Source organism: Macrosteles quadrilineatus, unplaced genomic scaffold, assembly GCF_028750875.1.
Source record: "Macrosteles quadrilineatus isolate MER2022 unplaced genomic scaffold, UCM_ALF_1.0 Scaffold_2__2_contigs__length_208266976, whole genome shotgun sequence".
NCBI lineage: Eukaryota > Metazoa > Arthropoda > Insecta > Hemiptera > Cicadellidae > Macrosteles > Macrosteles quadrilineatus.
Window position 1 is genome coordinate 57,734,803 of NW_026542595.1, and position 14,415 is coordinate 57,749,217.

The window sequence follows — 14,415 nt, forward strand, 5'->3', positions numbered from 1 at the left end:
ACTTGTCTGGACTCGAGCCTTTCAAGAAATCTCTTAGAGTCAAGCTATTTAATAGTTATGTTGGAAGCATTTTTATTTGTACAGTAGGCCTATGGGAAAATCAACACAACATCTTTACACTAGCAAGTTAAGTAACTTAAGAGTCAGCCTCCATACCATGACCGGTGGTTAATAGTAGGCCTACTTAAAATGATAGGCCTAAATGTTTTTTGTGCGTTATGTCCTTTGTGTATTCTTCTGTATGTAATTTGACGACTCTATTAATGGATGAAGCATTCTTAATAGGAGATCACCTGACGATGCCTGAATAGGAGAACACGTTGTGAGTTTGTAAAGGTATGTACCTTATAATGTTCTAACTTATAGTTAATGTCAACTGACCTTAAATCATAAAAGTTGTAAAACTGAGAAGAGATGTGTAAATTGATTTGTTTGGATACCTCAAGGGCAAGACGTAAATGAAATGAGAAGTACAGACTCCTAGATCTTTTAAAATAATAACAAAAGTATATTTTTAAGGTTAGGATGTGGAAACAGTCTTTTTTGCCTGATATATTTCCTGTCGCTATTATAAAAGGTAGTAAAAATAAACATTAAGTAAACAAATGTGGGGTGTTTTACTTTCCAAAACTTACCAACTACAACATGTAGCCATTCTGTTTAGTTAAACAGAAGGCATAGCTAACGTAATTCCTTTTACAGTAATTCTACTACAGTAGACATGGAGTCTAATAAGAGGGACTTATCCTGACTCCTTGGGACCGAGCTAACGGTTTTTCCGATTAAACCGACGTTCCCAAAAACTTGTTAAACAAGAAGAACAGTCGTTTCAGTACCGCACACTTCCCGCCGATCTAGTCTGGTTAAACCGATGTGCTGATAAAAATTGTCCGGTTACAGAGATGATGTCATTTGCGTTGAGTGTAGTCCGGTTAAACCGATGTACGGTTAAAAGGTGTCCGGATAAGAGGGAGTCTACTGTACGTTCATTTTTATTCTACAATTGGCAACATGTTTAACATGGGATTTAAATTTATGCTTCTATAAAAATAAACACAATTTGTTCACCCTCTTAGTTAATTTAATCATAGGTTTCTGTGACAACAAACACAACAAGTTGTTGGAAATATTATTTACCTCAGGTGGAACTGGTGAGGTGGGTTTGCCGCGGCAGTTGAATTGTGGGTGTTGGTGGGGCTGGTGAATGATATGAGGTCACTAGTGGCGGGGGTGGCAACACTGTTGCGCCGTCCAGCAGGCGGGGGCTTGATCTGGTACACACAGGGTCCACCTGTACAGTATATGGCCTCGTGAACAGATATAATCTAGCTACCAAACAATAAAAATAACAAATTACGCAGAACATGCAGTAAAAGAATAAAAGTTACATTCAGTATTCAAATCTTACAGCAGAGTCTCAACTAACCAATCTTTGGTTATCCAGTCTTCCATGCGGTAAAAGCTGCTGCAATGTGTGTAATTATTAGATCTGAATTCAAAAGAAGAGTTAAACACATTTTGGACAGTTTTATAGACCTAAAAAGAAGCGGGGTAAACTGGCCATGATGTCATCCATGCCAGATCATTCCAAAAAATTACTATACAACATTAACCAAATACTAACTAATCACTTATGCAAAATTTGAATGAAGACAACGTAATGCAATTGACAAGACTTATAAGTTGGCTTCTTATGCAACACATAAGGGCCTAAATGAGGATCTAAAGGTTAGGCTAGGCTATATGTATTATAATTGTGTATTATGTATATAATTTAATTGATAGTTGAGTTTCAATTGTATGACCCCGTCACTTCAGGCAATCGTGTAGCGAGAAATTGTGTGATGTTTCTGTGTGGTATAATTGTACAACATAGCCGATATGTCAAGACAACCTCCATAGCACCCACCAACAACAGGATTTTTCTCATTGTTTCAGTACGGTACCCATCTTTTCTTAGTCATGGTATGTGCGAAGGGAGATGGTCTATGGCTGAGTATACAAGTACTGCTTTATCTTACATTGTACTGATACTGATGCAGTATTTTTTTTACTTTATTATAATGGTTTATTTTCAATCTCTTAATAAATTTATTTTCATAAATTTAAATTTAAATAAGTAATACACAAATTAATGAGCTGGTGTCACCTGTCTGTCTACCATGTTATCTTATGGGACCTCTGACGCTAAACAACACTACTTGCGATGTTGCCAATTCTAATGTTCCAACTGGCAATGGCAGAAGTCTGTAGTGGCAAGGCATTTTTGGTGATTTTGCAGTCATACTTTCAAAAATTCATATAAACTAAACCAATAGAGCGAACCTATTGAACCGTTAACTTGCATTTATAGCAGCCTGTAATCTTATTAATCTAAAAGTAGGCTACAATATTCAGGTGAAAAATGACTTTATTACCTGTATTGAAAGAACCAGGACGCGGTCTAGAGCGACTTTCAATTGAAGTAGAAATCGTTGATTCAACTGATGATTCCCTTGAGAAGCTTTTATCTTGTTTCAATATCCTAATTTTTTGGTCTGTAAATTTTAAATGTACACTTGGTTAGTTGTTTTTATAGTAGACCAACAAGTTATTACTCAGTGATTGTAAAGTAACAAGTTATAGTAAAAGTTTGTTTTAAAATAGTTTTACCTGCGACCGTTTTTCAAGCTAGCCTTTTCAATTCTGTCCTTGGAATTGAAAAGATCTACTTTGAAGTATTGTTTTGATACTTAACAGTACAAGTTTGGACCAATGAGGTTCAAGAATTGAAAGAAAAAAGTAAAATTGTAATACTTTGAACGTCAACTTATCAGATGTTAAGACCAATTTAATTGATTAAACAATAAATTATGATATCAAATTAATCAGCCTTGACACCTTTAATATGCTATTATAGATAATAATCTACTTACGTATCACGTATGCCAGTAGGTGTCAATTATTAATACTTGGTTATGCTGTACATGTTTCAAGCCTAAATACGGCTCATCTTCAGCAGCATTTTTCTATGTACAATTTTCTGAGTAGGCCTACAAATGTCGTCCGGTCGGGTATTGTCTAAACGAGCATACGCTACAAAAACACATGTAAATAAAAATAGCATGCTAAAACGTTCTGTGTTTATGTGTATATGTGGTCTGTATATAGTCGACAATCATCTCTCGATGTGAAAATTGTACATAGAAAAATGCTGCTGAAGATGAGCCGTATTTAGGCTTGAAACATGTACAGCATAACCAAATATTAATAATTGACACCTACTGGCATACGTGATACGTAAGTAGATTATTATCTATAATAGCACAATAAATTATGAGCGAGTGGTTGGGACAATAAGTTGTTGCATTACAATCAGTGGCAATGAGAGGTTATAAATGAAAACATAACCTCTCTTAGAAGTTATGAGTAGTGATTGTTTTGTTAGTAATAAAAAAAACGGTCGTAGGTAAAGTAGTGTACGCAACTTGCGTAATAAGCCTTTACAGCACTCATAGAAGTTTTAAAGGGATTTGCCAAGGCTAGAACTTTAAATTTCCTACTTCGTATCGTTAAGACTATCCTTACGCGATCCTTGCGTAAACTACTATTAGAGTGTCTAACTGCACAAATTGATTACAAGGAAGTTTCTTTTAAATATAGGCTGAGTGATGTCTAATTCATGAATAGAGTTAAAAAGTAGAGGATAAATTTGAGTCTCATCCTAACTTTATCATGTATTAAACTATCCTTTACAGCCTTAACAGACAAGGGCTGTCAGAAAATTAATGTAAACAAAGAAACAATCAAACTGTTTGATTTAGACTCGCTGGCTACTTACTAGAGGAGTACATGCATTCAAATGGTCGAGTATTTCAGTACTTGGCTTGACTTGAGCTTCCCAAGAAAACTCAAACAGTTAAGCTTTGTTATGAGTTTGCTGAAAGCATTTATAGCCTTCTTTTACAGCATGGCAGAACCAAGCAAAAGCATGGATTTTTACTTTAGCATGTTATGTTATAACTTTTACTCTCGATTGCCCTTAAGACATAGGCTACGCCTACTTTAATAAAGTTGTTACAACTGTAAAGATAAGTATAAACTGCTTGGTTTGGATACCAAAAGGACAAGCCTCAAAGTAAATGAAATGGTGTAAACAACTTAATAATCTGACGAATTAATGACAAAAGCATATTTTTGAGGTTAGCACATTGATACAGACTTTTCTTGTTTGCACATGAATTAATTTTCTGTTGCTATTCTTAAAAGCAGTGACAACATATTTAAACATAAAGTGAATAAATGGTATCAGAAATCTGATACATACTTTCTCCTATAAGCATGTCAGCAACCTTTATAGTGGGTAAGCGGTGGGAGTAACTATGATAATTTTGTAGAAAAAAAAACACAAAAGTTGTAATAACTTTCGAACCGTAATTGTTACAGTAATGGGGGTTGCATTATTTTGTTTAGAATTATAAGGACCATCCTACATTAATTTTATTCAAAACTGGGTTTTTTCCAAAATCAGATTTTTTGTGGGAAAATAACATAAGTTACAATAACTTTTGAACCCTACATTTTACAGAAATGGGATTTGGACCATTTTGTTCAGAATCCTATGGGCTATAACATACTAAATTTTTATCTAAATCGTTCAGGCCATATTTGAGAAAATCTGATTTTTCCGTTATTTTATAGAAAAATCCCTATTAAAAATCAAAATAAAAAAAAACCCCTGGAGATACCATAGAGTACAGTAGACTCTCGCTCATTCGGACTAATGTAGCAGACGTCCGGTCCGGATTACGATATATCCGGACTACCGAGAGTCGAGCAAATCTGTTTTTTTCAATTTTGTTCCAGGTATACTGTGGGTATTGATAGCCGGGCAAATGCAATTCCACCAGTAATAATTTTTACCTCCGTGTTATCCAAGTTTTTGATGACCATCCAAGGTAGTCTCGGTCCCGTTTAGCTCTGATAATCAGACTTATACTGTACTGTGCCACTAAAAAAAATCACGATTGCCAATCTGGACTAGCGGGAGTACGAACAAGGCCGATCCGGATTAGTGAGAGTCTACTGTACCTACATACCAAATTTCATCAAAATCAGACTACAGGTGTATCGGATTGTTTCGGTAGCTCGGTACGTACACATCCACACAAGACACACACACACAGACATCACTTCGAAAACAAATTTTTTGGGTTCAGGGGGACCCAAAATGGATATATCCACTCAAAAATCAAACTCGAAAATTTTGACAAAAACAATAGCCTACATTCTCCATATATTATGTATAGTGGGAAAAGGTAAAAATACCCTCGCCGCAGCAAACCTGCAGACTAAGGGAATTTCCATTTACCTGGTTGGATTTCTACTAAAAATATTCTAGATTTATTTTCTATTCAATTAACATTAATTTTAGTGGTACCTAGGTTGGCTGCTACATTTAGGGACACTTTGTCTAGCCTATTCTTACCAAATATATTTTCCTGATTTGTTGATTAATCTTAATCTTTACTGTAGTTGTACCAGAAGAATAAGTACGGTAAGTAATAATATACAAAAATTAAGTTTTGAAATATAAATTTGTTAAATCGAGAGAAACATTACTTTAGTTAAAGCTTTATACTGTAACCGAAACACAATCATCGTCTCACACAACAGCGACAAAATCTTGAATATCTCCCTCGGGTCACAGAAACGTCATCAACATCTTCCACAATCGCTGTAAAATCCTGATATCTCCCCCGGCTGTCTGGTTATCATCGTTGTCTCCCGCGTGCAGTCACCGAAACGTTATCATCGTCATCCACTATCGTGACAGAATCCTGGATATCTCGTGTGGTCATAATAGTCACAGTCTGGGGAGCGAGCTGTTCTAGTGGTTAGAGCGCGGGACTCCGGTTCCTGGGTTCAAATCCCGCCAAATCACCAATGGATTTTATCTAAGTGATAATGTCGTAACCCTTAGGTCTAGTCTGACGTACTTTGAAAAACAATTCCGCGATCGTGCCTACCATCCTAGTCTAATCATTCCATAACATACAATAGCCTACTTTTGCATAGATATCAGCAATAATCGTAATTTATTTTGATGAATATTTTGTTTTTAGAGAAGTCGGGTCCAAAGAAGTACAAACTAGGTTGGTACCAGTAATGCATTACCTTTTTCTGTTTGACTTTGATATCGGTGAAGTTCCATTCTTAACTTCTCCATCCTGAATTTTTCGAGTGCAAGGGTTTCCAGGCTAAGTGCCTGTGCCTTTTCCAAATCTTCTTGAAACTGTCGATCATAGTCGGTGTCATCTTGACCAGTTTTCGCCATCTACAACAATTATTCATACTTAAAGAACATATAAGAGATTGTACTATGTAGACTACAAACATCTGACATATTGTTTTAACGAGAAATTAACAAAATCCAATCAGTGTTCCGCTAAGCTTTATAAAGGCTACCTAATGTCATGACTACACTATGCCCAAATAAACCTGAAAAAAGTGTTTCTACTACATAGTTTTGAGTACACCTCCTTGGTCTTAACCATATGTTAGATTTAAAACGTATTCTTTAATAGCCTATGTATTATTTTAATAGAATTTGGTTGATATATACCAATTGAAAGGGAACTCAACTGGGTGTATTTAAATTTAAATATGAGTGAAGGATGTAGAATTGAGTGAGAAACCTTATGTAGGCTAGCTTTATCACTCAATTGGAAATATTTAACTTGCAATTATGATAATATTTTTTTATAGATTTTAACAGACTTTTACTTAGTATTTGCAATGTAAGCAGCATCATTTTACAACTTAAATAAATGTCTCGTACATTGTAGCTTATTTGATCACTTTTACACAAAAGCTCTAGAGCCTCTGTGGCGGAGCCCGAAAGGATTTTTGAGATAAGAATGTAACTATATGTTAATCGGAAATGTGAGCTATTATCACACCAAATTTCAGCCCAATCCGACCAGTGGTTAAAGCGTGATTGAACTTCAAACAATCACACAAACTTTCACATTTATAATATTAGTATGATGTCTTGTACATTGTAGCTAAATATTTGATCACTTTTACACAAGTTTGAAAATTGTCTTAGTCTGCATCAATCAAACTCACCTTACAAACATTTACGACTTGCCTATTTCTGTTTGTGAAGAAAATATTTTATGTCCCTGTAATCTCTGTCAGCTTCCTAGCATCGGGGCTAACCTAAAAAGAAAAATACTCTTAGGATTGTCAATTTACTAAAAGAACTACAGAATTTCTATTCTTGAAAGTTATTAGGCCTAGAAAATTGACAAGAACTAATAAGGGTAATTCTGAGCAATTACTTGGTCAACCTCAATTTGTTTCATATTTTACTACGGTCATCAGGAGGTTCTCAGAAAGCAAGAAACATATAATTCAAGCCCCGCAAGGTTAAGTTAGGTTAGTTTAAGTTAGGTTATTAATTAACCTAACCTAACCTAACCTAACGTAACGGTACTGTTACAATTGGCCTTAGAGATGTATTTGAGACTAAAAAAACATAATAAGTTAGGTTAGGTTAGGTTAAGTTAGGTTATTAATTACCTCAGTAATCGCCGGGAGGATTGTCGGAGGAACCACTAGCCATAGCCATAACGGTACTGTCACAACTGGCCTTCCGCGCGTCTCCCGCAAGCCACTGTTATCGCTTGAACTTTGAACCTTCTTATCGCTCGGCAACCTGTACGATGGCCTTGAATTATATGTTTCTTGCTTTCTGAGAACCTCCTGATGACCGTAGTAAAATATGAAAAAAAATTGGGGTTGACCAAGTAATTGCTCAGAATTACCCTAATAAGTAGTTTACGCTTGTTTTGAGCGTAACGAGATGAGTGAACGTGAGCGCAAAAATGGGCGTGTTCACCCGGTACTTACCGGTGTTACAGGAAAGTAGTGTCATAGAATGATAATCAAACAGCCTACAATGAAGTTGGTTGTTAAGTTTAAGGTTTGCCAATCATGTAAAATTCATACAAAAGTTTACTTCTTAAAAAAGGCAGAGAAATCATTTATTCATGGCAAATTCACCATATTAATTATAAATTGGATGCATGGAATTTTTTAATAGGTAGCCTACTGTAGCTGCCTAATGTGTGATTTTGTTTGTTTGATGATAGTAGGCCTAAGTTACTTCCAAGTCATGTAAACACTAACTTAACTAAGTTAACCCCGGGTTAAACCCCTCTTTGTTGTGATCAGTGTCTCCTTACAACCAAAACAAAAATTCTGTTTAATGGGTCAAGAAAATCCCGTTTTACTTTAATGAAAAATCCTGTTTGATCCCACGTGAATAACTTATTCCTGTTCTAGCCTATCTCAAGTGATCTTTACATCTAAATACCAGCTCTTAAATCCTTTTTACGATGCTGTGCTAGGAAAATTTAAGCAATTGGGGTTAGTTTTTAAGTGGAAAGTGGTACAGTATAGGCCTAAAAAAGATAATTATTCGTCTTAGCAAATCTTTTTTTTTTTTTTTTTTTGTATCTACGCCAGTGGCATTTTTCTAATGAAGTCAAACACTTTTTTTTTTAAGGGAAAGCGGTCCATTTGAGTAAGTATCCTGTTTTAAACCTGCGCATGGTCATTTAACAGTATACATACTTCAGCTGCAGAACTGGTACGGTACTGTAATCAAGTAAAGTAATCAAGCAAGCCTAGCCTAGGCCTAAGTTAGGGCGTCACCATAAAGATAATGGCTTTGACATAAAAAATTTGATTGAATTCGCTAGCCTATATATCCTTCATTCTTCAAACTAGTAATTATAAGCTCACTGCTCAAATAACTTGGTTATGCCTGTCAAATTCTGAAAAGGTCAATTAAAATGGATAAAAAGAAAAGAAATATCTAGACCACAATTCTCCGTCATGTACTAATAATGTATTGAATTAGTGTTACATTGAAGTTGTTATGATATAATATAATCTAAGGAATACTAACGAAATATACTTGTAGTGGAAAACACTAAACTGTTGACTAGGCCTACCTCAAACACTGTTACAACTGCAAAGCTGTTTTAACAACGTAATTGAAAGTTATCATAGCTATTTATTTTGTTGGTATACTATTGCAAATAATTAAAATAAAACATTTTTCATATATTTAATTTAATTTTTCAATTAAATTGTTAACTAAATAAATAATAACATTGCTAAAATCTTCTAACTAACGAAAACTTTAGCTGAAAGTGACAGACAAACTGAACAGTGGGAACAGTGAACGAACATGAACATTTTGTTAATTTAAATGCCTTTGGTGCCAAACCCAACCCGTGCTACCCATCAGCTGGTACCACCAAACCCCGCAGAATATTGAAATAGGACAAGTTATTAAAAGTGATACTCTCTCTTACTATATGAAATAAAATGCCCTTCACTACAAAGAAATTTTCAGACTACGAAGATTAATATTTGGGGGTTTCAATGCACAAATATAATATAAACCGTTGTTATTTTGCATGGCAAGTGATCCGATTTCAATTGTTCAGTGTGACGGTTTCAATTGCTTCCTTCTAAGCGAAGTCGATGAAATTGTCGAGTCCATATCCGACACTGTATAATAATACACGTCTACTCATACATACATTATAAACCGGCACCTCAGACTTTGTAAGGCGGACTTCTGTTAGCTGGTGAGATCGTTAAGTTTGTGAAACATTTTAAGAATAAAAAGACTCTCGACATACACGGAAAACCTGTAAATGTACTTAAATACGTAATTGTTGTTATTGCTGACCCCAAATACCTGATTGATAACAAAAATAACAACAATTTACAAGTATGTATCTCAAATGCCACAGACTATTCAAGGGCAGAGCAAGGGGCGGACGGCCTCGGCCCGGTCGCAGGTAGTCTAGGGTCCAGACGCCAAGTGTATACAGATAATAACAATAATACACATTTACTCATTGATTGACTATCTTTATAACAGTTATTAAAAATGAATAGCTTAAGATTGGTCCGCAAGCTAGGCAAGAATGTAATTTACCCCAGTTAATAGCTTTAGAGTCGCACAATTAACGTCTCTGCACAGATAATATAGGGAACAATCTTTTCTTAGAACGTTTATTTCTTTGTTGCCTTTGAACACTTCATAGAAATAATTACAATAGGACAGAGTAAAGCAAGAATGTAATTAGATAGGACTTGCCAACGAGTCTGCTGTTTACTACAGGCTTTTGAGTAGATAATTTAATCTCCTTTGATGTCAATACATTGATAAATTCTTAAGAGATTATTGAAATTCCTGAAAATTTTTCGTGTGCCAGGATGGTGGGCAACGACGAACAACAATTAAATATCGATACTATGCTTTATTACACACAAACTTTGTCATCATACTTAGTTAAAATTTGAATAATTATTATTTTCACATTATTACAATAATGATTATCATAGTTAGGTACTCTAAAATAAACGAACAGCATAATGGCTGAGTGAGCTCTCTGATATTCGGAAAAGGTTTGCAAGTAAGTCCTAAGTTTAGTCTTTAGTTAGAAATTTAGAATTTAAAACATTACAACAATTAGTACCTATTGAACTTGGCTGATTTGGCAGTAACCCGAGGAACTACTTACAGCTCAGAAGGTAAGTGCTGCCAGCAGGAGTCTATGGAAGAGAATGATCTCTTTTTCAGCTAAAACCCATGAGTTGCAAAAATCCCTAGTTTCGCTATAATCTACATTCCCATATTTGGTAAATCCTTTAAATAAACGATTCCTATTGGTCGGTCTATTCGGGGACAACAACAGGATGCTCATATCTGTATGCAAGCGCGTGGCAACTGATAATCCTAGCTGGACCAACTATCCTTTTAAATTCAATTAAAACAAAAAAAAAACACAAATTTCAAAAATATAATTTATATATAATTTGTACTGAAACCGATTTGAATTAATTGAAACTAATATTCAAATATATATGAATAATGATGTGACAGCATCACATTCGCCCCATCTAAAAGGAGAATACCATCTCCCTTGGCAGTTGATTTTCTAAGGTAACGTAAGTTCGTTACACTTGTCCTACAGCAAACAGTCCATCGGAAGGCGGCAAGATAACTTGTCACGGCAGCGCTTAGTTAACTAGCATAACCCATCCATGATGTGTTGGACACTTATAATCTATTACAAATATATTCATTTTACAACCTTAAAGTGAGAACCTCAGTTAATATTGAGGCGAGGATTGAATAATTTGTATTAAAACAAAGTTACAAAGGCTACTTGAAGACAAACCAACAATTAGATAAACAAGAAAGAGAAAAAAATATAAAGGCTACATATAGCCTATATATATATTTTTTTTAAATATTGGTTATCAACAATTTTACAATACAATAATAACGCAATAATAAATTAATAAAATACAATAGTACAAAAATTACAAAACTTTAATTTTACAGATTAAATTTAAATGTATAATTTAAAATCTTATTACACATTATAATTCACCCAAACAAAAATTAAAATTTCATACGTAATTCTGATAAAACTATTCTAACAAACATTAAGCAGATAAAAAATTGCTAACAATATTGCGAATTAACTTATTAAGGTAAGCATGAACTAAAATAAAACTTTAATCGCTTCAAAAGAGAATTGATTTTTGACTCCAAATCCTTTTGAATAATATCAACATTTTAAAGCTATAACATTACCAAAGCAAAAATAAAAATCCTATTCCACCTAGTTGTCTTCACGTTAATCCCCCCATATAAAATTCCAATACATAACAAATACCCAAATATACACTGAATCTTACATGCGAAAACGACATAATTACTCTTAAAATTTCCCTAATTGCATTGTCAATTATTATATACATACTTTTTTATACACGTGCAAAAATGACATAAATGTTCCAGCAAAGTTCGTTATCCCGGAGTCGTAGGCGGTGTTATCAATGTCCGGAGGAACTTCTGCCTTCATCCACTTAATTTCCAGTTAGTCTTCCTCGGTTGTCTAGCAAACTAGCTTGTCTGCCCGCTGCATTCTCGACGTATACACTCGCGTTCCTCCCAACACTTCCTACGAGTGGTTCCGTGTAGTGATATTGTTCGACTCCCAAACCCTCGCTTTGAGCAAAGAAGTCTAGGCTTTCCGACGGAAGCCGTGTCGAGGCTGACGTCGACGGCACAGGTGCGAGTCTACCTCTCGTTTCTTCTAGAAGTCAGCAGTCTCAGCATTGAATATATAACACTCTGTTATAACAGAGTGTTATAACAGTGTTATATTCAATGGTCTCAGTCATCCCCGGCAACGGAGGTGACCGAAATTGATTACATCTCCATTGATGATCTCCCACCTGTTGCGCCCGTGACGGAGATGGCTGCTAGACAAAGCTATCTACACTCTAAAGGAGTTCTTTGCATGGCAAGACCACACACAACACTGAAGAAGGTTTTCCATTTCACTTTGTATCTATTATACCAATGTTATTTATTTTACTTATTTTAATTTGACGCTGTAACATTTCTTGATGAAATTGTAATAAATGAATTGTCTTTTGTCTATTGTCAACCACTGATGTGAAATGTGGCTTCATCTGGAAAAACTACTTCATTCAAAAATGATTCATTTTCTGCCATTTGGTTCAGCATAAATGTAGCGAATCCTGCTCTTTTTATCAAATCTGTTGTTTTTATTTTTTGAAGAAGTTGAATTTTGTAGGCATGAAGATGGAGTCTTTTGTGTAAAACTTTGTGAAGAGAACTTACAAGTATTCCTAATTCAAGACTACGGCGAGGGAGGGATTTCTTTGGACTTCCAACACAAGATAGTCTGATGTCTTCAAAAACCAGTGGTCTACCAGGGTTACTTTGCTTTTTAACTGACCCAGTGTTTATGAATTGCTTACTCCAACGATTAATGTTGTTTTTATGAGGCGGAGCTTTATTGAGAGTTCTTCGAAATGCCCGTGGCACTAAAGTCACTGACTTTAACTCACTTAATAACAATACGCACTTATCGTTTTCCAGATCTGAAAACATGTTGGTAAAAAAAAAAACACTCAACTTATTGAATAAGAAGTGTTTTGAATAGCACAACAATCAAAACAGCTGTTTTAATGTGAACAAAACTGTTTGAGTTACTGAATACAGGGATACCAACAGAAGCTATTTAATTTGTCTTATAACAGGTTTTCAGGATGTTAAAACCGCACCATTATTTTATAGAAACCCTTTATACAGTGTGTCCCAAAGAAAATTCAACATTTTTTTTCAGTGTACATGTTTTACTAACAGGCTTATAAAAATGTTAATAAATGTAAAGTAACAAATTGGTCTTTGACAAAACCCAGACGAAATATCACATGGTGTTAGGTCCGGAGACCGTGGAGGCCAGCGTATCGTAAAGGGAAGGAGTTGCCACGTGACTAACAAAAAGCTTCCAATGCGGCGGGGCTCCATCTTGTTAGAAAATTACGTTGGGCTGTAGATCTACTATTTGTGGGAAAGAAAAGTTGTCTAGCATGTCTAGATAAAGTTTGCCATTAATTTTTCAGTTTGTTCGTGGAAGAAAAATTGACCAATAAACCTGTCATAAGATATGGCGTGCCACACATTCGACTTGGGGCTCTCTCGAATAGGATATGTTCTTGAACTTCATATGGTTTTTCAGTGCCCCATAATCGTACATTGTGTGTATTAACTTTTCCACAAACATGAAATGTGGCTTCATCAGAAAACAGTAACTGACTAAAGTCTTAACCTACGTCTAAGTTTATCATCTGGGGTAATTTTTAGTAAAATCTGCAATTTATAAGCCCTCATGTTCAAGTTTTTCTTTATTACTAGGGAAAACTCGATTTTGACAAATTTAATTCACGTGCTGCAATGCGAACGGATTTTTGAGGACTATGAAGGAATGATTGTTGCACGTTTTCTACGTCTGAGAGTTTAGGCGTACCATTACCTTTCAAGTGTGTGTGTTATGCTTCCAGTCAACGCATCGCTCCATCGCTCATCCTTGATGGAGGATGTCAACCATAGCGTGTTCTAAATCTTCTTTGCACTAAAATATCAGATTTCGTTTCAATGTATTATTCAACTCACTGAGCTTTCTCTTGCACGTTCATGACGTCTGGGTCTGTATTATTGTAGGATATGTTTCGAAGTTTAAGCTTAGAGTGACAACAATGAATGAGCTAACTAATGCAAATCATATTGAAAAAGTTTATGAGTATGAGCATGGTTTATCATATGGTTATTAAAAACATGATATATGGACGCCTAAATAGATTGTATTAGGCTTCACTAATCACAGAATAAAGATTAGTACAAGCATAAATACAATATGAATAAAAATATTGCATTACTTTATAACTATAAGTTGAGACAAAGTCTTTTGAAGAGTGAAATTGTTCTTTTCATAACATTAGCATACCCTGCAATAT

General features: G+C 35.0%; 1 protein-coding gene across 1 annotated transcript in view; it reads right to left on the reverse strand.

The window, feature by feature from the left end:
- Nucleotides 1–9,217, reverse strand: part of LOC128985761 (phosphatidylinositol 4-phosphate 3-kinase C2 domain-containing subunit beta-like) — a 60,311-nt gene extending 51,094 nt beyond the window's left edge. The window contains exons 1-5 of the mRNA XM_054405609.1: nt 9,006–9,217; nt 7,111–7,203; nt 6,157–6,316; nt 2,418–2,537; nt 1,138–1,291 (exon numbers count right to left, since the gene is read on the reverse strand). Coding sequence (XP_054261584.1) covers nt 1,138–1,291; nt 2,418–2,537; nt 6,157–6,316 — 434 coding nt within the window. The 5' untranslated portion in view covers nt 7,111–7,203; nt 9,006–9,217. The remainder of the gene's footprint in view (nt 1–1,137; nt 1,292–2,417; nt 2,538–6,156; nt 6,317–7,110; nt 7,204–9,005) is intronic.
- Nucleotides 9,218–14,415: the final 5,198 nt, after the last annotated feature.